The sequence below is a fragment of the Tympanuchus pallidicinctus genome, unplaced genomic scaffold (assembly GCF_026119805.1).
Source record: "Tympanuchus pallidicinctus isolate F22 unplaced genomic scaffold, pur_lepc_1.0 scaffold14, whole genome shotgun sequence".
Lineage (NCBI taxonomy): Eukaryota > Metazoa > Chordata > Aves > Galliformes > Phasianidae > Tympanuchus > Tympanuchus pallidicinctus.
Window position 1 is genome coordinate 9,896,349 of NW_026294659.1, and position 27,773 is coordinate 9,924,121.

The following is a 27,773-nucleotide window of genomic DNA, read 5'->3' on the forward strand; positions in this document are numbered from 1 at the left end:
CGTTTCCTTGGTCTGCCACAAAATGGGCAACTGATGAAGTAAAATTCAGAAAAATCCCAAGTTTTTGTACTGGTGAGGCTCATTCTTTAGCCTGAGAAACACTTAAAAATTATATATCCGGTCTCTTCCATCACAGAACAAATAGCTATCATACAATTTGAGAGGACAACCTCTGTCTTCTCTGCCTTATGTATTGTGCAATCAAGTGATAGGAGGGCCTGGGAGGGAGGGCGTTGAAAGGGAGAAGGATGAGGAAGATAGGCAGAATGCAAATTGATTACTTTTGATTACAGATTGCAAATTTCTCCATTCACTAATTAATTTCATGGTCCATGGTCCACTTTAAATACCTTCTACTGGGTCAATTTTTTTCGTGTGTCATATTTAGCCTTTACAACTAATTGTTTACAATTGCTAATTGTTTACTTCTGGTTTATATTTATTTTAGCATATTGAAAATATTCAAAATTGTTACTCACTTGGGAAAGTGGCACTTTACAATGTTCTGCAACAGGCAAATGTTTCAACTTCTAACAACATACATTTGCAATACGCTTGTCTCATCATTTGAGCTGTTCAGAGGCTTTACTAAAGAAGTTACTGAACAGAGAGCTTCAGAAATATTATTTTAATTTAAATTTTAAAAATAATTTATAATTATTTAATTATTACATATTCGCCTAATTTTTCAAAGCACTTTTAGAGCCTTGAGAGTCTCTCAAAATTCTCTAAGATTGACTTCAGCCACACTGCCTACAGAGTGCTAACAGGATTAAGTCCTCCAGAGGTCGATTGCTGATGAAAGAGGAAATAGATCACCCAGAACAAACATGTAATAATTAACAGCTGCAGGAATCAAGAATTATTAAAAGATCCCATAGCCAAGAAAGGAAGAAGACTCATGCAGAAAAATACCTGATTGATTTTAAATGAAATTTATCTCTGTCCATACCCATCTACTTATTTATGAAATTGGTTGATCCTCACTGAAAAGCTCTCCAGTAAGAATATTTTCTGCAACTACACAAAATATCACAGGCTATGGCTGTGGTGGTAAAGGCTCAAGGCATCCAACAGTCTCATGTTCATTGTGCTCTGAGGGAGGACAACTCTACCCTCCTAACATGGAAATCAAAATGGAAATTTTCTGTTTCTGTGTTTAGAAAAGCCTGGAAGAACATAGGATATACACTTTGCATAACAATAAGCATTTACATTTCTGCATCTTTATCTTAGTAGGAGTTTGCTCATTCCTGTCAAATCATTTAATTTGAATGGCATGCTCCACAGAATTTTATGGGAGGATTAAATAGACAACAACACTTAAAATATTAAGTGCTATTCATTAGAGTTCACGATTTGAAATATCATCATGGGATGTTAGGAAGGAAACTTCAATTACCTGAAGACAGCCAATTTTCTACTACAAATTGAGAGTTTTATGTCGAATTTCTAGGAACTATTTCAGCTTAGAAAGATTAGAAGACCCTACTATTTTCATGTGCCAAAAAAATTTGAAAACATCACTACTGCAATTCGGAAGAGGAAACAACATAGATTTCCATATCTAGCAATTTCAGCAGTTCAGACTTGCAGCAACTCTTCTTGGAAGGCTCAGTGTTTCATTCTATGTATTTTATCAATTAATACAGTCAGGGAAATATCACAGAAAGCACTCACTAAGTACAGTTTCCTGATCACTGTGATCTTCCATCAGTGAGATCAACAGTATTTTAAAGAATTAAAACACTTTTCTAAGAAATACAGTCTATTCCTTCAGTTATTTCAGAGGTGAAGACAAGGTAACGATAGAGCACAGATATTCTATAGAATGTATGTATGTACTAGATTCATATGTTCAGTGAGCAGAAAAAATAGACTGTGTGCCTCTGCTGTACACCAATATCTGCAATTACATCACCCTATGAGGAAAACACATGTCCTGTTGATGTGAGACTGAAACAGGGAAGAGGAACTGCAGCTTTTAGTCCACTGCTAAACATGTTGGTAGTTGTTCTATTGAAATGGAGGAAGTAGCTGGAAACTAATATTAAAGCACTGAAAGAAATCATGGGTGAAGTCAAATGAACTTATTCTCTTTAAAACCATATATATATCTTTACCTACAGGTTCACAGAGTATTTAAAAGCTCACTGCCTGAAGTGATGAGACATTAATTACCCACAGTCTGAGATGAATGTTATGATCAGTAAGCAGCTCTAAGCAAATCTTTGTACTTAAGTACTCGAATTTGAATTGCAAGAAATAAAATTTCAGAATTTCAACAAAAATATTGCTGAATTTATGTATTAATAACGCTGAAGTATTTCCTAAAAATGACATTCTTCAATAAAAAAGTAGAAAAGTATTACATAACATTTGCAGTAGCTCAGTAATTTTGTCACTTATGAAAATACTGGGAAAGAGAATTCACTGTAACACAGAAGTTTTGCACAAGTAATTAAGTTCCTGAAATACCTGCTGGTAAAGTAAGCTTTATAATTATAAGCATTCATAACTTAAATATTCTGCCATTATTATTTAGTTGTTTAGAAAAATAAAAGAGAGTCATATTGCTTTACATTTTCCTTAAAAAGTTCATTTAAGTTGATCCTAAATCCTAATTTTAGAACAGACAGACAAATCCCTACTTTGGGATTATAGACTTTATGCATAATGTTTTGGCAAAATTAAGATACATATTTATGACAGGGCTGCCAATTTAGGGATTGAGAGATGATTAAAATATACAGGTATGGGTCAAGGACAAAAGTACTGGTGGAAGCAGTACCACTGTACTGCCAAACGCTCAGCTGTATGCTCATAACATTTATTGCTTCCCTTTGCTACTGAAGACCGGGGGGGGTCTGGCTCATAATGTCAAAAATAATGCCAGAGCCTGGTGGACAAGGCCCTGGGTAGCCTGATGATCCAGTGGATGGAAACCCTGCAGCAGCGGGAGAGTTGGAACTAGGTGATCTTTAAGGTCCTTTCCAATTTAAGCCATGCTACGAGTCTATGATTATAACTGAAAACTACTCACGTTTTCCCATTTAAGGGTAAACTTAATGTCAAACTTCATGAAATTGTAAGAAATTGGTCAACGCTTGGTATTCTAGTCAGTAAAGAATTAGGACAGATTGACTGGAATAAATACACTTTCTGTTACAATACCTGAGGAGGTAGGATCTTCAGAGAAGTCTGGCAATTCTTCAGGGGGGTCACCATAGAAGGAGTTGAATTTGTGGCTTGACACAGCTGCTAGTACTGCCCCCTAAATAAAAATACCCACAAAATCTACATTACACAAAGTAGTTTAATAAAAGATTTCCATACATGCTTGGTCACTGAACTTCCCAAGCTTTCTTGTGTGTTGACCTTCCTGGTGAAGAGTACACAAATTTCATAGTATTCATCTGATTTGCTATATCAGTAACCATATTTAAGAGCTGGTTGTACACTACTTTCGTGGACATCAGTAACTATATTCTTTGTGAGGGATTTCATGACAACAGTTCTTTTTTGGAAAACGCTTTGATAAGCCCTAACTCAGTGCCAAGTCTCTCAGTAGAAGCAATAGTCTTCCATTGTGGAAGGCTGAAGTTAAACTAGTTTGCAATGTTGCTAAATAACCAACTAAAAAGCTTGAAGAAAAAAATAATTTTCCTTAGATCAAGTGCTAGTTTCTTCAGCACAATTCAAAATTGCAAGTTGAGATAATTAAAAATGTAATCAAATGTGTCAGGTTCCATGACAGTATATACATGTCCATGCAATGGGTAAGATTTATCAGCAAATTTATCAGCAGCAAATCAGTGCATGGTTTATAACGTGCACTGCTTTTTAAAATTTTTTAGATCCATGTCCTTATAAATATGTAATGGATCATAATCATGCTGGGAGGACATAATGAAGGACAACCCTGTAAGCTATGGAAAACAGAAAAGAATTCAGCAAAAGTCCTTAAAATCTCCAGAAATCCTAGTGAATCTCCACAAAACACAATTCAGGATAGTCTGAGGTATAAAACTTACTTTCAGTAAGCAAAGAAATATAGGATTTTCTTCCCCCAAATAGACACCTTTTATAATTAAACCTTTTGAAATAATAACATTCATCCAAGCTTGTTTATCATTGCTATTCATGGGCTTGCAGCCATGGACAAATCTTTTTAGAATGTATCGTTGAGCACTGTGATTGGCAGAACATTTTTGTTAGAAACAACAGGTACTGTGCAGGTTTCCATTAAAGGCACTAAATTAACTGCTCTTACTGTAGAAATTCTAAATTTGCCCAACAATTAGAGAAAAGTCATGAACAACACAGAAACCTTTAATGCCCAGAAAAGTTACAACTCTGCCTGCTTACAGATAATCTTGACATGTTTTACAGTTTCAGCTCCAAATATTAGACAGCAAGTAATTTAACTACATGGAGCTAATATTCAATTCTGTTATTAATTTCTATGAGGGCTGCCCCAAAAGTAATGTCTCCAGTTTTATTAAGTTGGCCCATAATGCCAGAAATGGATGATGGTGGTATGGCAGTAGATGTTGAACTTTCCTGCCAATATTCCACTCCATTTTGTTGCCATGTGGCAGGTAGCAGCAGAGGGGCAGTCTGACACAATGGCGTCTGACGTGGAAATGAGAATGAAGCAAAGGTGTGTCACTGAATTCCTCCATGCTGAAAAAATGGCATCCACAGACATTCATTGATACTTGCTGAACATTTATTATGGAGACCAAACAGTGGTTGTGGGCACAGTGAGACAGTGGGTGGTGTGTTTCAGCAGTGGTGACAGTGATATGGAAGACAGGTTACATTCCACGTGGCCATGCACAGCAGTCTCATCACAGGATGAAGAGAGTCTTGATCAGCTCATCCGTGCAAATGAGTGGATTACAAGCAGGGAACTGTGTACGGAGCTGAATATCAGCTTCAGTGTATTGGAAATGATGGTGGCAACACTGAAATATCGCAGTTTGCAGCAGGTGGGTCCCATGAATGCTGACACAGGAACAGGAAAACACTGTGTGCATGTTTGTCAGGATGCATTGACCCAATTCAAGGCAGAAGATGACTGTTTCCCGGATAGCATCATTTCCAGTCATGACGTGATGCCACTGCTATGTGCCAGAGTAAAAACAGCCGTCCATGAAATGGCAACATGCAAATTTCCCATTGAAGAATAAGATGAAGATGTAGTTTTCAGCAGGTAAAGTGATGTGCATTGTCTTATGGGATAGGAAAGAGGTAATACTTCCGGATTTCTTGGAATCTGGACAAAACATCAACTCTGCTACATCATGACACTAAGTTGAAGGCTTGAGTTTCCAGAGTCAGGCCAGAGAAGAAGCAACATGATAATGCCCAGCTGCATAGCAGTTTGAACACTGTGGAGCACATTGTTCATCGTGGCCAGACTGTCAAACCACACCCATCGTGTAGTCCAGATTTGGCACTTTCTGACTTCCTGTTCAGGCCGATTAAAGATAGACCAAGTGGGCAATGTTTTCCTAGCAATGACACCCTCAGAGCACCAGTGAAACAGGGTGTCACTTCTGTTGGTGCAGATTTTTATAAGCATGGCATGCATGTTCTTGTTCATTGTTGGCAAAAATGCAGTTAATGGTGATGACTATGTTGGTAATCAGTGCTGTGTAGCTGAGAATTTATCAGTTACTGTACTTCTTGTATCTGTTGTAGTTTCCATGGAAATAAACAGGAGGCATTACTTTTGGAGTGACCTATGTAATTTGCATCAGCTGTCACTAAAAATTTTTTTAATTTTGTGTTCACCTCTGAAGCAGAACATTTGGTAGAAATATGGTAAAAGAAGGACACAAGCTTATAAAAAAAACCAGTGACACTAGTTAGGAAAAAAGTAAAAAAATATTTTTTTTCCTACAGATCAACATATTCCAGAATCAAATACATAACATAAAAAATAGATAATCAATTAATCATATCTATATATTATATCTATCTATATAATATCTATATATCTGTCTATATAATCTATATCAATTAATCCTATCTAATTTGATAGAGATAAAAAATGCCACACAGAGGCTACAGTAAAAAGTAAGGGTGACAGGAAGTGGGATGGAAACTCTAGCAAGGAAACCTGGATACATGTTGTGCCCATACAAATGGGAGAAATTTTCTGAAATTCTGTCTGAAATTTCTAAAAGATTCAGTTGTCAAGAAAAAACATTCTCTTCCAACAGAGAAAAAACTTTATCATCTTTGTCTTTCCTAGATTGGATGGATTAGCAAGTATAAAAATTTACTCTTTGAAGCCAAACAATACATTGCTATTTGAGAAACTGTCATAATCAGACACTTCAGCATTATTTGACATCCATGATGTATCTACATCTAATCTTGGACAGCAAAAATGAGTAGTTAGATGGGAAGTTAAAAAGCTAGAGAAATGGTCATCTGCTCCAAAGTATATTTACATATTTAAGAAAACTAGAGTTTAAACACTCAATTTTTAATGTCCTACAGTGGCAGTGTGGCAGTATGCAAACTAAATAGCAATTTCAGAAAACACTCTGCAGAACAGTGGTGGATTGGAGAAAATGGTAGAATACAAGTAGTGCTTTCAAGGCTCTCTGAAGACTAAAAATAGTGGCTCCCCAAAAAAGACATCTGTAAAAGATCTGAGACTGTGTCTGGAATAAGGAAACCAGTTATATTCTAAAATGTAATGGAGCTAACATTCTAATTAAAGCATTACGTGGACACACAAACCACCTAAGACAAAGTGCTGTCTATCAGAAACCACAGCAACTATGTCACCTTAATCATTAATTGCTTTGTAGCTAGATTAAATTAATGCAAAGCATTTATTCTATACATCTGATTCTGCATTTATTACACATTTAAAAACAACTCACAAAAAGTAATACTGTATGCTTCTGTTAAAGATACATCAGACCTTCAGTGGATTTAAAAACATTTCTGTTAAGCTTCCTAAGATAGGAATAGTTATTGTTTTGACAGGAAATCATATTGTTTTGGGCTATAAAATGTTAACATTCTTTTCTTTTTGGATGAGACATAATCTTGTGTATAGAACTGAAGAAGACATTTTTGCTCTCCTCAATGAAAAGTAGTGAACATTATTATATTCCTTTTACCATAAACTTAACAGCAATACCACAAGCCACTGTTACAATTCTCTCCCTCGTAGTAATTCATATTATATTGAATTACCATATCAATGTAAAAGGAAGACCTCAATTACAACTTGGTTGACACCAGACAATTTGTGCTGGAGTTCAGTTTGAAAACTCTGAACAAAGACAGAAGGGATGAACACCTTTAACAAGACATCCCTGTGATAGGCGATTGTGATTATCAGTTTCACTTCTGTACTTTTGCTGACCTCAGAGCATAGATTTCTCTCAGTGCTTTTAAAATTACTAACACTACTTAAAATTCAAATTATGTAACTATGTTAATACGACATTCGCTTTACCTTTAGTTTTCGTCTTGCATTGAATTTTCTCAATTGTTCTACTGTCTCTGGAAGATGAATCTTGTATGCATAGCGATCTCTCTCCTTAAAACACAGCAAAAGAAAACAAAGATTAAATATAAGTTCTTAGTATTACCTCAACATTAAGAAACTAGGCAAAAAATGTATCAGCTACTAAGTATCATAAGGAGAATAAGGACTCAAGGCAATCTAAGGTAAAAATAACTTCAAAAAACTGACAGGTATCAAAGAATTTTGAAATAATCCTTAACTTGGGGCCAGGGATACTTCTGTTTTGTGATTTTGTTTCTCACTTTGCAGTAAGACTCTAGACTTCTGCTTTACTCTTATGCTGTAAGTTGGTTTGTGGCTAGCACTGAACTTTGAAGCTGGCAAGTATGAAGAAGCTCTGCTTCCTGGTAGCACAATGCCAGTGAAGCAACATGTGCAGACACTTTTGTAAAGGGTTCCTGATACCTGAAGACAGCTTGTGATTTGGGGTTTCTGCATAACAGAACAGAAAGTGACAGCTCAATGGCTGGTGACACCAGGTGCTAACTTACACTCCACTGAATTCTCCACTGTAGATGCAGATCAAAAACTTACAAGTAAATGGTATACAGTGGGGTGAGAACTTGCAGCACCTGAGTACTCTTTCCCCACAACATCACAGAAGCCACATACAGTTGTTAATTTAATGCAAATGTTTATCATGCGGATCTCCTGAATCAGAGTGAAATCAATGGCAGAAGTAATTCAATCTCTATATGGTGTCAGAGGGCTCTGTTTCATGCTGTATTTGGCTCTGTCTATAGAAAGGGCTAGAAGAAAATTCTGAGTCAACAGGGAAGGCAATTTATCTTAGGCAAAAGTAAAAGAGAATGGACTCACAGAATGCTAGCCTAAGACTGGAAATAAGACTATCTCAAACTAAATTTTTACTCCTGTCTTTCAACAGTTAATGGCAAGATCAGCAACAAGACCACAGATACAAAAATTGTAACATAAGCAGAATCTGCCCATTTGCACAAAACATTTGCTTTGGCATCTAAACGTAGGTAAGCTCATATGAGAAAAAGTCAAAATGCAGGCAAACACAGATCACCTATGTTTACTACAGACTCAATTAAAGGAGTGTTACTTGTGTGACACCAGAATCCCAGCTTTTTGAAATGAATGCTCTATTACATTTATCTTGGGCCCACACTACAGAAAAAAAATGGAGGATAAAAAAGATAAATAATGAATTAATCAGGTTCTACCAAAGAAAAAACAGTGCTCTGGCTCAAATTGTGTTGTAAATTCTGCCACCACTGAAAAATAATTTGATTACCAGATGCTATGTAATTTTATATAGTTACAGCAGATTTCAGCAACCTACCACTACTTTTTTTTACTCAGTGGGCCATTTCAGGAATCTAATTAAGAAATTAAGCAGTTAAGTAGTGTACAGCTATTTGTTGCATAATAGGGAAGAGATTTAGATGGAATGGACCTATAAAGAGATCAGAAATCACTCCTCTGGACTTTGAGAGACACAGAAAGACATACAGTTACTTTCTTCAAGCTTCATCTAGTCATACTATGTATGCTCTTATGCTGTCCATGATGCCTAAGTAAATTTGCTCTTCTGGCTAAACAAGGGTTCAAGGTTAGACATTACAAAAAACTCAGGCTCTAATCTCACAAAGAATTTAAATCTTCTATCTTATACAATATCATGTCTACTTCGAAAAGTTTAAACAAACAAATCTTTTTATCCCTTTAAGAAGGAACTGATATGTAAACAATTGGTTTTACTACCTTCAACCAGGGATGATTCAGTGCTTCATATACTGTTATCCTTTCTGCTGGATCCAGCATAAGCATGCGGCGTACCAGATCTTTGGCACTTTCAGAAATATGGCTCCACTGCCGAGGATTCATCTGATTACAAGCAAGAAAACAAGAAATTAAATTAGTCAACAGAATTTAGAACAGAATTGCTTATTTGTGTAAAGTAGATAATAGATATTTAACAGTGGTTGGTATTATGAAACAATGTGAAGGAAAATTTAGAAGATATATTCATACTGTGAGGTTTGTGTCCAACTATTTATGACATGACAAGATGGAAACTCAATAAAACCATACTAAAGTAGGAAAATTCTTTCTGTGCTAAAGGATCCTGTCTTTAAGCTATTTCTTTAATTTATGAAGATTTTTATTTATACAGAACATTGCTGTTTTATGAAACAAAATTTCAACATAATAACCAGCCTTTTTTCAATAATTTATTCTGCTCATTTAAAGAAGTCAACTTTATTTGAAAACAGACTGCAACAAAAAGATACTGCTTTAAGTTGGAGCACTCTGAAATATTATCTGCCTGTGAAATGCACATTTATAATTGTCATTTGTAATTTCTTTTCTCAGCTCTAATGAAATAAAGATAACTGCAAATTTGTAGCAAGCCAGTTTTGAAATCCTTGCACTGTTTTCACTGAACAGGCATATAAATGTGGAAACAGGAAGAGGAAAGGAACTGAGAAGACACAATGTTCCAGCCAAGACTTTTTTTTAATAAAGAAAAAAAAAAAAACACTTGTAAGTTTCCAAAAAGTTTTAGCTGTTTGACAGATTACATAAAGAAATCTTTCAGAGTAAAACTGGAATGTCTGCATGTCTATGAAATTCAAAAACTAGTACCACTAAGAAATCTCTAGGCATAAAACATTTAAAGAATGAAGACTGTGCTCTAGACCAAGTGCAGTGCCACAGTTGTCACATTTTAGCAGACTACTAAAAAAACCCACAACTTCCTGCAACCCATTACAGATTGTCAGGCAGCCTTAGGAATTTCCATTCCTTCTCTGCTAATGCACGGATTATGTATGACCTTTCGTGCAAAGCAGAGCAGAACTGCATGACTGTATACAAAGCAGCAAAAACAGTGAAGTTGAAGTTTTAATATTTTCTCCATAATGGCTCTAAGATGACTACATTGTGAAGCATGCTTTTTTTTTTGCATATACGCCAATATGCTTTCAGCTGCAAGTGGCTCCTGAATAGTCAGTTTCACTTTATTATATTCTGAACTAAAAAGAAAAATGACCATGTGTTCATAGTAACATTCATCCTGTTTTAAATCAAAGCAATATGATCGTCAGCCTTTACAGTAGTTCTTTGATTCTGCTAAAAATGTAAGTGATCTGTTAAAGGAAGGTACCATATACTATATTGTACTTCACAACTAAACTTTATGTAGTGCTACTGAGTTCAAGGTACAACTAAGAGCAAACTGTTACACTCACTATTTTCTATGCGTAAATATTCCTGTATTCTAATTCCTAGCAGTGATACAAAACAGTACAAACAAGACAGAATGAAGAGGGAGAACCATCTCCCCCTGTGTAAAACAGGCAGCTTTTTATAAGCTTCCAATTTAAGCCAGGTTAAACACAAAAATCAACTTCCCAAATTTTATAAGCAGAATTCATCTCACTGGAAAAGGATTCAGACATACTGTCATTTACCTTGTATTTTCCTTTAATAATGCCTTCAAACAATCTTTCCTTGGTTCCATAAAAAGGTAAACAACCACTTAGCAGGATAAAAAGGATGACACCACAACCCCAAACATCTACAGGCTTCCCATAAGGTTCCCTTTTCACCACTTCTGGGGCCATAAAATGAGGTGTTCCTACACGTCCTAAAGGGAAAAAAAAAACCAAAACAAAAGCAGAGTGAAAGCAATATGTGCCAAACATGGAAATAAATAACATTAAACTAGAACAGTTTTATTAAGTTTTTTTCAGAGGTCAACATTTTATTCTTTTTTCCTTAAGTATTTACTGAATTTACCCAGTGAGATTCATTGCTAAGTTCTCTTTCATTTAGTTTACTCATTTACAAATTGAATAATAGTCTATGCTATCTCAGAAAACGTGAAATGACATCTATATAAAAGCACTAAAAGTCTCAAGTGGAACGTGGCATATAAATATAAAAATTTCTGTTGGACAATCTTGGAAACAGGAATTACTTATCCAGAGGGCACATCTACAGAAAATGAATAATTCTAACCTACACAGCTTATTTGGAAAAGCTGCCTCCACCAGGCAAGGCCATACTTCCTTTAGCAGTGCTAATCTGCCCAGACTTTAGCCAGTCTACTGACATTTTCAACATGAATGAAAGATGCTGTTAATTTATTTGCAGCAGACAGGATCTTCCTATAGATAAAAAGATAATGCTATTGTGTTCCAACTAGTGCTTTCAATGATTGCCACACAGTAAAAGTACCAAGCCACTTCTGATTTTTGATTTTGAATGTACACTCATAGGAAAAAAAAACAAAACATATTTAATACCAACTAATCTTTTGAGTGGATAAACTGATTAGAATGACATCATTCAATTGTTATATTACACATTAAAACAAAGAAAAGCAATAAACATTTTATTTCTCCTCATAAATATTTCCCATTCTGAAATGTTTGTTTTCACAGCAAAATATCTGCAAAGGTGCAGGCATTACATTTTGAATGATTAGGTCATCACTGATGCTGATGAACAAGACAGTCTTTGGACAACAGTGGTTTGACCATGTACTAACAGAAATGAAACAACAACAAAAAAATTCTTACTAGTAATGCACAATGTACTAGCCTAACTGATAAACTTCAAAGACAATTCTTGAAGTTCACTAATGAAGGAGAAAAATTATCTGCCTGGATGATCCAAAGTCTCTCTCTTTGTGATACTTGGGGACAGGGAAGGGAATGAAAAGGAAAAACAGTATGCTTAAGATGCTTAAATATGCTGAGAACTCTATATTCTTTCTTTCCATGAGCCTATAATTATCTAGCTACAAGAGTTTCCTAAGTCTTTTCCCTAATATTCCATCATTGATGTATCAGAATTTCAACCTGTGTATGAGGTAACTTATGTACAAAGAAAGCAATAGCAGCCTGTTGAAAGAAATTATCTGCATATAGCAGATACTCATGTGATGTTAGTGGTATGCATACCACAGTCTGAAAATTCTGTATATCAAAGGCATCATGCAAGACCGCAAGGCAGCCTGGCTTACCCAAGTCTTGTTTATTTCAGTAGTAAACTTCCTGGCATTTGGGTTCAGATATATCCATCTGCAATTGTGGAGCAGGTGTAACCAGTCTTACACAGTGCAAAAAAGCAAACACTAGTGGTAATAAAGCTGCTGTTAAAATCCTTTTTTTTTATTAATGGGAAATATATATATATATATATAGCTGTCCTGAATCTAGGAAGTCAAGAGAAAAGTGATTATTCAAAACAAAACAGAAAGATACCACAAGGACAAACAAACCTATTTGAAAGAGGCACTAATCTTCAGAGCTAGAGATCTAATCTTCACAGATAGAGCTGTCTGGATCAAGTAGCCAATAAAATAAGCCTAAATTCTAAGTGATATCTAAGTTGATTTAACGCATATGCAATCTCAGCACGGGACCACTTTTCTGTTACAAGGAAGTACCAGTTGCAGGGATGAACACATATAAAAAAAATGACTGTGTACTATCAGAGAAGTGAACCTGAATACATAGCCAATGTTTCTGTCTGTCCGATGGCATTTGTACAACAGGCCTACTGACAGAAGGCCTAACAACAGAACGAGTTGTTCTGAAGAAATGTGTCCCTGGCAAACAGCTACTGGCCCTACATTTTCTCCCATGCTGCCTATTTTGCAGGAACACATGCTACGTGAGCAATATAATACATTACTGGGTGCTGATGTGAGGCCCTAGCAGCAGAGGATGGCAGGAATGGCTTATGAGAGAAGCAGCAGAGTTGCCCCCATGCTGGATGTGGCTGCCTGCAGCCAGCTCCAAATGGAGAATCTGCTGGCTGAAGCCAAGGATGTCAGTCAAGTTGGCAGAGCCTCTGGAAAAGCACATTCAAGAAAATATGCTGCCCAACAGTTTAATGAACAAGGGAAAACATGAGCGAAACAGCCCTGTGGCCACCAAGGTCAGAGAAGGAGAAGGGGAGGATGTTCTCCAGGTGTTGTGGTAGAATTTTCCTTTTCAGCCTGTAGAAAAGATCACAGTGGAACAGATAACCATGGAGGACTCACGCAGTAGCAAGCTTATTTGGGAAGACTGCAGCCTATAGGAAGCTCCCACGCTTGAGATGGGGAAAAGTGAGCAGAGGAAAGAGAGGCAGAAATGATGGACCTAAGGGAAATCGGCCCTTAGCTGAGGCCAACCCACTATGCTGGGTTATGCTATTTTTGATGCACAGAATGCTGATGAAATGGGGAAAAATAAGTTGAATCTCTTAATGTGAATCAAAGAAACAGCCTGCTCCTTTTCATCTGTTCATTTTCCGTTCTCAAATATTAAGCATCATTTTGCCTGAATTAATCATGGGCTGCATAAAATAAGTAATTTAAACTGTCAAGATACTATCAAAAGTGCATGTTTTTGGCTTCCTTTTCTCCTTAGTAAAATGTTTCAAGTTAAAATTACTTTGCAAAAATTCATTAGCAAGAAAAATCCTTCATTATTCAAATGTACTCATAAATATATGCAGAGCAGGATACTTATTTCAAATTGAGCATTAATCATCTTCCCTAAAGTTTGAAAGTGGTGTCTTGACAGCAGATAAACTTCCTTTCTCCTTTACTTCTCTTCCTGACTACAGTGCTAAGAAATACAAAAGTACTTACTGAACTACTGAATATCAACAAGAAGCAAACAGCTCGCAAATTTACACATATCAAAACTGCAGACAAAACATAACATGCAAGCATTTTCATGCTGTTCCCATCCACTGTCAGCACTGTTCATTATTCACCATATTATGATTTTTCCATATATTTTTCTAACAAAACAAGAGAAGTGCAATAGCTTGTTGAGATCCATTTTCTATTTTCTATGCGACATTGGACAAATTACAACCTTTTGGTATCCCAAGTTTCCTATTTTTTTTCTGATCTTTATCTGATGCCCATTCAGAGTATGCCACTAGAATGTGAAGCTACACGTTACTTAATTACCCAACAGCTCTTACAAACAAACTCCAACAAACTTAGAAGTTAGAGATAAGAGATCATCCTAAATCTACTTTTTCCTCCCTCAGAAGTTAAGAATTTCAGACCTCAGGTAGAAGAACAGGATCTTTGCTTCTCTAGTGCAAAACCAGTATATCATACAAATTAATTTTAATGCATAGCTTGACGTTAAGCAGAATCATCAGACTAGTAAAGTAACAAAGCAACATCTCACACATCTTTTTAAGAACCCAACAGACTTTGCTGTAACCAGATTTAAAATGATGCTACTTAAAAGAATACTGAAAAATCAGTACTACTAAATCACAATATTCTCTTGTAAAATGAAAAAATATATGTGAGAAGATATTTTAGAAACTATTAAAAAAGCTAAGGTCATTTCTGGGGCAGCTGCCATCCTCACGACAATTTACTGCTGGTTTCATCAGAAGAGGAAATGGTGATTTTGAGGTTATTTTAGAAATGTATCTGGGCAAGTATTAGCACACTTTGCTCAGCAAATTCAAGTGCACGTATGAACTCAAATAGATATGATCTTGTTTTGCAACTACAGGACAGTAACAGGATAAACAAAATTTAGAGACAACAAAGTTAGCAAAAATCATGGCTCCTAAATACTCTTTAAAACAAATACTACTTGTGCTGATAGTTACCAAGTGGAAAGTTTGTGTAAGATTTTAGAAAATTGTGCTTTTTTTTGTGTGTGTGTTTTTGCAGCAGCTTTCCATCTTTTTGGAAATAAAGTGAGACAGAACAGTAAGCAATGTCATTTTCTCTTTATTTAAATATACTTTCCTTTATTCTAGACGTAAGAAAACCCATGAATATATTCTAACAACTCCCCATGAAAAAGAAGTTTATTTGCATAAAGCTTATTTGCTTACTGCCTGAACAGGCACAGCCATTACATATCTTACTTCTGCACACCAGTTTTTTTTTAATCTACCAGTTTTGAGGCATATTGGCATTGTGGAAATTTGTAAAACTGCTAATTCAGTTGATCTTTTTTTTTTTTTTTTTTTTCCTGTGGATAAAGAGCTTCAGTCTTCAGATGTTGTCAATTTGATATCATTCACAAGCACTAAAGATAAATTTTGACTTACCTTTGATAATTTTAGTTTCTATGACTCTTTCCATATTATTCCAGACAATAGGGTTATGCTTTCCACAAGAAGAAGAGCATATAGAGAGACCCAATCAGATTTTGTCATCCCTAAGGCAGGGGATTGATGACCAAGATATCAGAAGAAGTGTCTTTCAACAGCAGTAGTATCTGAACGATGTATAAGGAAACAACTGGAACAAATAATTTTTAGGAAAAAAATGTGAGGTACTAATAAACATCACCATCTGACCTCTCACAATAGTGTAATAAGAATATGTTCTTAAATTAAGAAGTTTCTAAAAGGCTGGGATGTCCAGAATAATGTGGAAGGAATCGAAGAATCACACACAACATTAGATAGATCATACTTTATTACTTTTAATTCCTTTCCACATTACTCCAGACAATAGAGATGTTTAAAGCAGGTGCATGGAAAAGATGGAGAAAATTAAAAAACAAGGCAATTCAGCCTCAGCACAGAAGACTGTCAGAAGAAAATGTATTTTAAAAGATGTATTATCAGATAATTGGGCACCCGGCATTAGTGTTGGGAAAATGAACGAGCAAAGATCACATGATATCCAGAAAAATTATAATAACTGATTCACTGGCCTTTGCAGGCATAACACTATCATGAAGGAAGTAAATCTAAGCTGACTTTTAAACACATTAGCCTCCTCTAAGTTCTCTCAAATCAACCCAGATGTGAAGAGGAATTTCTGAGACAGTAAACTTCAATTGTAGCTTTTAAATAAAACAAATTCTATCAGAGGCAAAGCTTTGAAGAGAGTGAATAGCTTTCATTAAAAATAGAAAAATAGTGAAATAGTATTCTTGCTTTGCAGAGGAACGAAACACTTTAATTTGAGTGAAAAAATACTAGCATACGATCTTAGTTTAGAAACATATACTTGTCCTTAGAAAAAAGATTTGCTGCATAACTCAGACACTGATGATGAAAAAAAAAAAAATAATACAATTTTAAACTGGTATTTAGAAAATCACCGAGAAAATTATTTCACACTACTTTCTTCACATTATTTCCCAAAATTCCACGGTCTTATTTGCAGGGGAATTTACAGTAATGCCTTCCTTTGTCATTTTAGTAGTAACTTTTGGAGTAGAAGGCCAGCTTACAGAGAACCAAGAACACTTGGTATTTGTATGCTGCACTTCTATTAATAAATTTTAAAGTTATTAATTGAACTTAAGAATTCTGAAGAAATTTAGGAGAGCTAAGTAATAGTAATCAAAAATAAATACTGGACTGGATCAGCACTGACATTTTGCTGCTAAGAGAAAAAGTAAAATAGGTCAACTATTCACTGCTAAAGAAGACTTAACAGCTAGCACAGAACCTCATGCCATTTAGGTCCATATACAGTTATTCTGTGCTAAGTGAAGGAAATAGCACTTGTGGATTCAAGAGCTTTTTATTCACTGGCTGGAAGAGCCTTTTGTGTCCATCTGCTCCAACCCCTAATCAAGCAGGGACACCCACAGCAGGTTGCTCATAACCCCACCCAGGTGGCTTTTGGAGATTTCCATACATGAAACTCCACAGCCTCACTGGACAACCTGTGCCAGTGGCCCATTACCTAGGCAATATAGATATACTGATGTTCAGATGTAGCCTCCTGTATTCAAGTTAGTGCTCATTACCTTTTTCCTGGCATGGGCACCACTGAAGTTTCTTCAGACTTTTATAGCATATACTAGCTAATAAATATGAGACTAAGATAATATCTGCTAAGTCGGACATCATCACATTTACTTAAGAAAATATTGTGATAATTTACGTCATATTCTGAAAGAAAAAATGTTCAAGGCAGAAATTATAATATGAGATTGCTCTATTACAACACTGACCTCTCAGGTTCCAATACTACAACTGCAGGATAGCTATGAAAACATGGACTGCTTAATGTCAACAACCTGTTACTTAGAAGAGTACAAATCTTCTAATCCTTACAAATCTTACATTCACACTTACACATCTTTAACTGTTGTGTATACAGCAGACTTCCATCTTTAAGTATCTACTTGAATGCTTCAAACGAATAAACTTCAGCAAATTTTTCTACAGCTGATCATAAGAACTTCAAGAAAAAGTGGCCTTCAGAAACTGATAATTCATGAAAACAACTTCCTACAGCTCAGAAGATGACAGTTTCTGTTTATCGCACTGCAGCTTATGGCAATACACAGTAGAACAGTATTTTTCCTTTTGGTCTTATGGAAACTGAGTTCCAGCTACATCAATTTTTTCATGCTTAGTAATAATTAAGCTCTCTTAAAAATAAACTCCACTGGATTGTTAGCGGTTTAATGACAATGTTCCTAAAATCTAGATATTTTAATATCTAGATTCTGTCTTATCTATATGATGTCTTATCTTGTTACTGGGAGATTAATTCAGACTTCTGTAAAACAACCCTCTGCTTGAAAGAACACAGTAATTATACTTCTAAACAGCACAACTTTATCTTTCACATAGGTTAAAAGATTGAGACTAGTCTACTTTCAATTCCCAGAACTTACTTTATTAGAAAAATCCTCAAATGTTTGTTTTTCTTATTTTTTTTTCCCCAAGATTTATGTATACTGGAAGAAGCTGTGTTTGGTTAAGTTCAAAAAATTCCACACTCATAAATAAAGCAAAAGCTGACCCTAGAAGGTATGCCTGGCAGAAACCAAGGGAGCAAATTCCATCTTATTGTGTGTTGTCCTGGCTACACACAATCTCATCAGGCACAGGTGCATCAATATAAAAAGGTAAGTAAAAAAAAAGGCACAAATGCAAATGCGTGAAAATAAGAAACAAAAAAAATTAAAGCAATGGTAACCTCTGAATATTTTAGATAGAGCAGCTCCTATTTTAGGCAAAAATACTAGCAAACAGCGACCACGACTGAAATAGAAGAGCTTTGTAGAGCGACTGGGTTTAGTATGCAAGAGTAAGGGAAGTTGAACTTTACTAGAGCCATGCTACTTTCAATGCAGATGTGCTTTTTTTAAAGGAAATCTATCTTATTCTGTCTTGAAAGACAAACTACTCCAAGCATTTCTCTTCTTGAACATCAGGATCATCTATGTAGGAATTCATAGAATATATCCTGCTATGATACTGTAGTAATACATATTGGATACAGAAAGGTAAGCAAACATTGCATTTCCAGTATGTATAAGACAGTACCCGTAAAAGTTTTACAGTACAATGAAAACAAAACAGCTTAGGAGCACTGTGGTTTTTTAGGACAGTATGGGAAGTTTAATCTCATAATAGCTTTTGTTTAAGTAAGAATTTATTTTTTGATGTGATAGGGCTGAAAATAACCAGTGAACGTAGGAATTGCCATGCTGGAGGGGAAATAATTGAATATGTTAAGGAGAAGCAGTTTTATTTTTAAACTAAAAATTAGAAAAAGAACGTGAACATAAATAGATTGGTTATTATACTTTTTACAAGACTCTCTATGAGGAAGGTTTCTACTTCATTCAGGAGAAAATGAACAAATGAGTAGCATCTAATTTTTCATTATACTTACTACAAAACAGAATTTGTATGTAGGGCATAACAGTAACTTAAACTATTACACTGATAAACAATTTGTTACAAGAAACCTATAGCCCCATAAAGGCAGTACCATTAATCTTTCTATAATACATATAGGACATTACTATGCAGTTGCAGAAATAAAATCTTGCAAGTGCTGTATAGGGAAGTGTCTGGTACTCTGGAAAGGAAAAGAACTGCCAGATGTAGTTTGAAGTCCAAAGACTGGAATGGAAGATCAGAAGAAAGAGATAAGCAGTCTGTTAAGGAGAAAACCTGAAACATGTAGTAGAATAAAAATATTATATGGATATAAATGAAGTGCAAATTCTCTAGGTAGCCCTGAAAGTTAGATGAATTTGAAGGTGAAGATAACAAGTACTAGTGAAAAGACTACAAACTGAAATGACAGTTGAGAGAGAGGGAAAAATAATATGAAGGCAGACTGATAAGGAAGAGATTCAGACAAATCAGGCATAAAAGATAAGCACACAGAGAAATATTATACTGATGAGGCTTAAGGGAAAAAAAAAAAAAAAAAGCTTCTGTAAGTACTGCAAGCTGAACTATAAAGGAATGAAAACATTTACATGGGAAAGGAAGGACCAGGCCAGCACTGACTGTAAGACAATTGAGTACATGAATGATGAATGGGGTTGCAGAAAAGGAAGGAAAGGACTTGATGAATTCTGAGCAAAATTCAGGACATTTTTCTAAACTGAATTTCAGCTTTCTGTTAAGACAGCTAGGAGTCTGAAAGTAAGTTTGATGTAGCTGATTAGCTCCAAAAGAGTAGCTGAGACTAAAAAAAAAATGAAAAAGTTGCTCAGTGAGAACGAAGAAGAAAAATGAGGGAATCGTAAACAAAATGGTAGGAGCTATCACTGAAAAAAAGCAATGGTTGAAGTATCATTTGAGAAATAGGAAAAACAAAGAAAGAAATTAGCTCATTTAGGAAAAAAAAACAACTCAACAGCCTCTAAATGTATTTTCTTAGAAAAAGACTTATCTAGGACTGCAGGTAATAAGAACTATCCTGGTATTGGTAATTATTGGAAGAGTGTGGAAGATGTTGGTATGCTTAAACTGGATTTGCTCTTTATTTAAAAAAAAAAAATCATATGAAAGCTGAATTGACAAAGATATTTTAAATATTTAGATAAGAAAATGTGAGTTTTTGAAGAAGATACTGAGACATACTGAAAGGAAGTTACTCCCTTTTGAAGAAAAAAAAAACACCCAAAGTTAATGAAATCTTTTGCTGTAGTCTCCTACTCTGGCAATGAAAACACCAGAAAACTGATTGGGTCTTCATCTGTGCAGGCTGATTAGAGCATAACCCTATTGTCTGGAACAATATGGAAGGTAGCTAGAGGAAATAAAATTCACAGAAAACAAAACACACAGTCAAAAAATATACATTATCAAGATATTGGTGTCTTATGCAATAATTACAATGAAACAGTAAAACATAGAAAGAATCACATGTGAAAGCTAGAAAGATTTTGCTATTAATCGGAGTATAGTATTCTGACAGAAATTGCCTAAAAAACATATGGGAGCATTAAGGATGCTGTACTAAATCTTTAGTCAATTGCTTTGACACGCATTTCAATCTTGATGGCATTTTATGTTGTGTGCTTTGCCAAGCATGGACTAACACTGCCAAGGACTGTATCAAAATGAAAACAAAATTTGCATTTTTCAATTTCATTTTGATCAAAACAGTGTAAGCTGTTGCTGAGAAACATTTAGACAGTTTTACAATTTCAGTATATGTACATGCAGTGTAGTACACTACAGTTAGTGTATTACTAACTGTAGTACACACAGTTGCAGTTCAAATACTTGCGTACAAATATTGTTAACAAAGTATTTAGAATGAGATTATTTTTGAGTCCTTGTTTTGCAGCCCAGGCTACATTGGAAGCACAGAACTCTGCAGTAAAACTTCTGTAATATTATATAAGTTTGAAGGACAATTTCTTACCTCCAGCAACTAGCCCAGATTCTCCTAATTGAATTGCTACCCCGAAGCCACCAAGCTTTACCGGGGCTGAATTCTCTTTTGAGGCAAGCAGTACACAGTGTGGCTGAAAACAACAATGAAAAAGCAAATTATTATATTATTTGAAAAGTACAATTGGCACCTTAGGATTTACTTTCAAAAATTTGCAAACAGAAGTCATTATTTTTTTAAAGAAATTCTTGATTTGTAATATTTTTTGGAATGAGATCCTCTCACTAAACCTCTTTATGGTTGAGTATCTTGTAGTAGCACTGGTAATGGGAGGATGGTTGGACTAGATGATCTGCAGATCCTTTCCAACCTTGTGATTCTATGATTCTATGATTCCTTCTCCATTGCCTTCCTTTTTACTTGCCCTAGGTATAGCAAAAGCATTTCAGGACTTAACAGAACTCACAAGGAACACAAAGTAAAATCACAACAACATGGAGATAATGAATGTTGAAATTTTCTTTCTTAGTATTAGTTTTTATTTTCACTCTTTATTTCACTTGTATGCTTTATACTGTTCTAGTTCTTCAGTAGATACATCCTGCCCTATGACACAGTGCGTGTGATCTTATTCTTAACACTTTCAGCCCCAACCACAGTAGGAGATCACTTCCCAGCTGCATAGAAACAACACTGCTGTGATATTTCTATTGAGTTACAGGATAAACTGCTTAGGTATCTAAATCATTCCATGCAAAGTCATCCATATTTTTTCCACTAATTATATTAAGATGCAATATATAAAAATACAATAATAACATTATTTGGAGGAGTGGTGACTGATGTGAGAGCCTACTTAAAAATGAAATATAGTACTCAATGCAGCAATTAATGTAGAATGACTTCCTATATTTACATAGAGCCTCCATTTGCACAGTCAGCTCTGTTATTTAAAAGGATGTCAAATCTGTCTACTTCTACTACTTCTTGAGAAAATGTTACTGCTTACACTGCAAAACAAGGAACTTTAAATAGGTTACCCTGTATCTTCAGATTTGTCCTCGTTCTCTAATAAGGTAAGCATGTGCTGCCTTTAGTTTTCTTTTACACTTGTCCTCCAGCAGCAAAGAACCTGAAAGAACTCAGCTGCTCACTACAGAGATGATCTAAGGTTTTGGGGGGTAACATAACTAAAGTGCTCCAATCTGGAACAGGAAAATTACAACCTCCCTGCAGGATCAAACAATTAAGCTGTGGAGGAATCCATAAACAATTTCCTTCTGCATTAGCTGTACTTAATGGTTTTAATTTAGGTTGATGACCATTTTGTAAAATACCTACAGCTAATACTCAGACTTTTGAAAGTTGTAATTATCATTATGTATTAGAAGTCTACGAAACCTTATCTTACACAAAGTCATGAACTGTTACCTTTGATGCTTCCTTAACATTCATTTGCTGTTATAGCTAAGCACTCAGATTTTGTGACATGACTGTAAATACCTGATACAAAATATATGAACAAATCTAAATCTTCCCAATGCTTCTGGTCCTACTAAATATCAGGATGAAATTACGACAACATTGTAACATCAACCTCAATCTTTTTTAAAAGTCCAAAAGAAATTTGCAGAGTCTCAAATAAGCTTGATTCTCAGATGGATGATAAGTTAAGAATGTTAACATGGACACTCATTTCAACTACTAAGGAAAATACAGTCAGGATAATATTCCTCAGTTATTACATTTGTGCTAACTCATACTGGGACTTCTAGAACCAATTTTTAAATTTGCATTTTAAAAACGTAAATTTAAAATCTCTTATATCCTGTTTTAAATAGTATTACCAGGTGGAATTACCTCTGAGTATTTTGTTTCTGCCTTATTGAAACTGTTAAGCTGTTCCAAAAGTAATGCCTCCTGTTATATTTTGTCGGCCCATGACATCAGAGCTGGATGTGGGAGGAATGACCTCCTTTCAGATCCATTCAGCTCCATTTTGTTGCCATGTGACAGATGGCAGCAGAGGGGCAGCCTGACACACTGACATCTGACATGGAAAGGAAGATGAAGCAAAGGTGAATTTCTGCATGCGGAAAAAATTGTACCTATTAACACTCATTGACTTTTGCTGAACTTTCATGGAGACCAAACAGTGGGTGTGAGCACAGTGAGGCAGTGTGTGGTTTCAGCAGTGGTGACAGCCACCAGCGGGTGCAGATTTTCCCAAGTGTGGCATGCAGGCTCTTGGTCATTGCTGGCAAAAAATGCATATCGAATGGTTGTGAGAATATTGAAAAATAGTGTATTGTAGCTGGGAATTTTCTCTATCAAATAGTGTTATTGTCTTCTTTGATGTGTTTTTTCATGCAAATAAACAGGAGGCATTTCTTTCAGAGTGACCTATGTATCACAGCTGCTAGTTTAAGTGAAAAAAAAATCAACCTCAGATTTCTCACTTTGAGCAAGGTAGATGAAAGCTGCACCAGGGTAACAAAAATGTGCCACTTCAAGTGTGGCTTCACTCTGTGCACGAATCTTGAAGAAGTGATACTACTTTCATGCCAGTATCAAGATGTAGTGTACCAAGACAATTGTTTACCAAAAAGGAAAACGCTGAGGTTGGTCACAAGAAACAAAGTTTCTATGAAAAAAATCCCAATCTCCTATTCAGTAAAAGTTTATGATATAACCAGCAAAGTCCAAGTTAACACCAAAGTCAATCTTTCCAGTAAGTTGGCTTTTGCTACTTCAAAATATCTTTAAAAAGTAGTTGCAACACTAGTTAAAACTTCCCCTTGTAGCTAATTGCACTGCGTCAGCTGATTCTCAAGCTTTCATAGAGAAGCTGGTACTCCAGCTTTCTAATAAGAGGACATGCATACACGTTACTCCTCCCTCTCTTCAGCAGTGGTTTTCAAAATCAGCAGAAGTTCTTAAAACACAAATGGTAAGTGGCTTCTTTTATACTTAATAAAACAAATTCTTATTGCAATTTATTTTAATTTCGAAGGTGCTAATGACCTTTGTAATCAATTGGCATGTAATTATGTATTTCTCAGTTTAAGTATGCATTCCTACTTACAGATGACAAAACTTAGGCTAGTTTCTTAATTGTGTTTCTGAAGTATCTGCAGTGTTACTGATTTTTTTCCTGCCCTCATTCAGCTAAATGTTACAGATTATGCAATTCATGATGTCAAACATTTTTTACAAAAAAAATCAACATAAACATAACATTTAATATAGCTGAGAGGTTTCAATGTGCATTTGAAGGTACCGTATTTCTTTAATCAGACACAATTTTTGTAATTACTTTAGCCCATACCATACTAAGTGGCTAATATGAAAAGACAGCTGTACTTGTAAAACTGGAACATAGTGCCCACATCTAATGTAACTTTAAGATCATCCAACATTGAGATGCTATAATACTTTATTATTAATATCCTCTCAATAATTCAGATTCTGTATGTACATCACTTTTTACTAAGCCTCTTATCTAAAATGTTGCAATTTTCACCACCTTACCCATATCAGACATTTTTAAGACCTGGAATGTTTTTTTTTCTCCTTCTTATTGTTGCTGCAGATCTACATTTAGAACACCAAAAATGATTTTCTTTTCAGATTAGGGGAATATTAGCTTGTCTCTCTAAAAAAAATTGAAATAAACTTATTTACATAATCTTTTAACACCATGGCATATAAACTTAGGGAGAAAAATGTATTGCTAATAATTGGTTGTTAACCACCTCTCTAAACAGCTAACTGTTGTTCTGCTATATTGATTAAGAGTTTGCTTTTGGTTTCCTTTCATTAGTCAAAGCTGATTTTTATCTCCCAGATTATACCTTACTAGTGAAAAATATACTCTCAGTTACGTTAAAAACTTTATGAAAACAAGGGAAGATATGAAAACATCTGTTACTGAAGCAATGTAATTTTCAAGCTAATATCAGTTTCCTTGCATAATCCTGATTTACAAACATTCCACAAAAGGAAAAAAAAACCTTACCAATACCAATGATACAAATAATAAAAAAGAAACTAATATAATAGTGCTGACTCAGTGCTATTTATATTACATAAATGCTTTGTAGGCAATGAAGTGTAACAGTGTTCCTGTGATGACTTAATATTTACAATTTTTCTTCATATCCTGACAGAACAGCTAAGAAAATCCTCACAAATGGCTACACCTTCAGCTGATTTACTGACCACTCTTCCATACACGAAAGCTTTTGGGGGTAACCAAAGTGATCCACCCACGAATGCATCAGAAATTCTGCCCAAAGCAAGCTGTGACTTAGAAGACGATGCATTGTCACTTGCTCTCATACTTTTTTACTCTGTTATTTTTGTCGTTGGATTGGTTGGAAATATTATAGCCCTGTTTGCATTCCTGTGCATTCACCAGAAAAGGAATTCCATCCAAGTTTACTTGCTAAACGTAGCCATCGCAGACCTTTTGCTGATCTTCTGCCTTCCCTTCCGAATACTGTACCACATTTTCAACAACACATGGATGTTCGGATGGATTTTATGCAAAATTGTGGGAACTCTATTTTACATGAACATGTACATTAGCATAGTACTGTTAGGACTAATTAGCCTAGATCGTTACGTAAAAATAAATAAGTCTGTGAAACGACCTAAGATGTTAAATACTACCCGAAGTATACATATTTGTTGCATTGTGTGGGCAGTTGCACTAACAGGATTTTCATTAGTAGTTGTACCATCTCTCTTCACAAGTGAGGTCAGCAATTCTACCTTGTGCTTTCATTATCGGCATAAGAAGAACGCAATGACAGAAGCAATTTTAAATTATATTATTGTCATCATTTTTTGGACAGTTTTTCTCCTTTTGATACTTTCCTATGTTAAAATTGCCAAGAACCTACTGAAAATTTCAAGGAAAAGAGCTAATTTTCCCAATGCAGTAAAATACACCCAGACAGCAAGGAATTCCTTCATTGTACTCATTATTTTCACTATATGTTTTGTTCCATACCACATGTTTCGATTTGTCTACATTACATCACAGTTACAAGAGCCATCCTGTTACTGGAAGGGAATAATTCACACATGCAATGAAGTTATGCTCATATTTTCATCTTTTAACAGCTGCTTAGATCCAGTTATGTATTTCCTAATGTCCAGTAGCGTCCGTAAGACTGTCTTCCAACTTATTTGTAGAAGAATTCACGGAGATTCAAGTGTGACTCTGGAAAGTACTTCAGAAATAAAACTTGGACAATATATGCAAGAGAGATTTTCTACTACCACTCCGCATTCAAGTTCTGTAAAGAAGAAGTCTGACTTACTCAAGTAAACAGATAACAGCTTCTCTCAGTGTCACTTTCGGACATCAGCTTAAGATGCACCGAATACAATAACTGAATGGATACTAACCTCGTTTCATTCTTCCCATTACAAAATGAGAAGTCTTACTTCTGTTTGTGAAATTGAGAAGAAACTTTTCAGAAGTATTTCCCTTTTGTTTATCCAAGAAAACAAAACAGGAAACTTCCTTCAAGTTATCTCAGGCACCTTCTGTGGGACTAACCTAGAACACTAAGTCTTTGGGGAGATGTCCACAAAGTGGTTTAAGCCTGTGTAAGGAGTCTTGTATACAGATATTAATATGAGCAATTTGTAAACAGATGCATTTTGCAGAAGTAATGTGTCCTATTCAAAAGAGCTACATGAATCATTAAAGCCTTTATGTACTGTCTGCTTTAACAGGTTTCAAAGAGATCAGCACTGAACTGTACTTAGAGAATTTTTGCAAGGAAATATTTGAGAATTTAGCAACATATCTGGCTCAAAAATGAGGTGAAGAATACAGCTGCCATTGATTCAGTTATAATTACTGGATATTTGCTTCATTAAATATAAAAACCAAAATAATCAAGCCTCCTTTATTATTCAAGCCCTTTATTATATTTTCAATGTTTTAATGAATGTCAAGGTTGAGTACTTGAGGTAAAGTTAAGCACTGGTTAGAAATTGGTTAGAAATTTGTGACATATGGGTATTTTCAGCTAGTTAGGATTTCCTTCAAACTCTGAGCAACAAATTTGGTGACTTCAGCTACACAAAGTATTTCAACAAGGAAAAAACTGAGCATTCGCAGAATGGAAAAGTTAGCTATTGTGAACACTGGAAGCATCAGCTCTGTTCTTTGGTCAGGATCAGTCATGTAGTCTATTTACAGGTTTATGGATTCAGGTGCAAAGTAAAATTTTGAAGTGTAAGGTTGTTTAAAACAGGTGAGCTGAAAGTGGACCTTGTTAAGACCAAAAGACATGCAAACAGACACTTATACTGAGAGTAATTTACATGCCTAGCAAAGAATCCAGAAAGATGAACTAATTAGATAGTAGATGTTAGGTACTATCACTGCAAAAGAAGATTCTATTACGCTTAACACATAACAACCCAATATTGCTTAGGTTAACTGAAAGACTTTAATATTAAACATGATTACCAATTCTCTAATAGATCACATGGCTTTATACCTAATCTGTCACAAAATGTGCAGATTTTTAATTATACAGCAAAATATTCTGATTTTATAGAAGCTAGTTATAAACTGTACATGCTTTGCAGATT

The 27,773-nt window shown here is 35.2% G+C and overlaps 2 protein-coding genes across 11 annotated transcripts in view; one reads left to right on the plus strand and one right to left on the minus strand.

Moving 5' to 3' along the window:
• Window positions 1-27,773, minus strand: part of CASK (calcium/calmodulin dependent serine protein kinase) — a 195,991-nt gene that overhangs the window by 62,614 nt on the left and 105,604 nt on the right. For 9 of the 10 annotated variants that reach the window (XM_052674191.1, XM_052674196.1, XM_052674193.1 and 6 more), the window contains exons 6-10: window positions 21,183-21,285; window positions 11,008-11,183; window positions 9,296-9,418; window positions 7,493-7,576; window positions 3,175-3,274 (exon numbers count right to left, since the gene is read on the minus strand). In XM_052674191.1, coding sequence (XP_052530151.1) covers window positions 3,175-3,274; window positions 7,493-7,576; window positions 9,296-9,418; window positions 11,008-11,183; window positions 21,183-21,285 — 586 coding nt within the window. Of the gene's footprint in view, window positions 1-3,174; window positions 3,275-7,492; window positions 7,577-9,295; window positions 9,419-11,007; window positions 11,184-15,634; window positions 15,762-21,182; window positions 21,286-27,773 lie in introns of those variants that run through there. The other variant, XM_052674200.1, reaches the window with a different exon arrangement.
• GPR34 (G protein-coupled receptor 34) lies at window positions 23,973-27,068 on the plus strand. The gene is made up of 2 exons (XM_052674203.1): window positions 23,973-24,102; window positions 25,322-27,068. Exon 2 carries the CDS (start codon window positions 25,345-25,347, stop codon window positions 26,488-26,490), a length of 1,146 nt encoding a protein of 381 aa, XP_052530163.1. The 5' UTR covers window positions 23,973-24,102; window positions 25,322-25,344; the 3' UTR covers window positions 26,491-27,068.

Excerpts from the sequence above, each read along its gene's own strand:
- GPR34 (XM_052674203.1), top strand. The coding sequence starts at position 25,345 with ATGGCTACACCTTCAGCTGATTTACTGACCACTCTTCCATACACGAAA.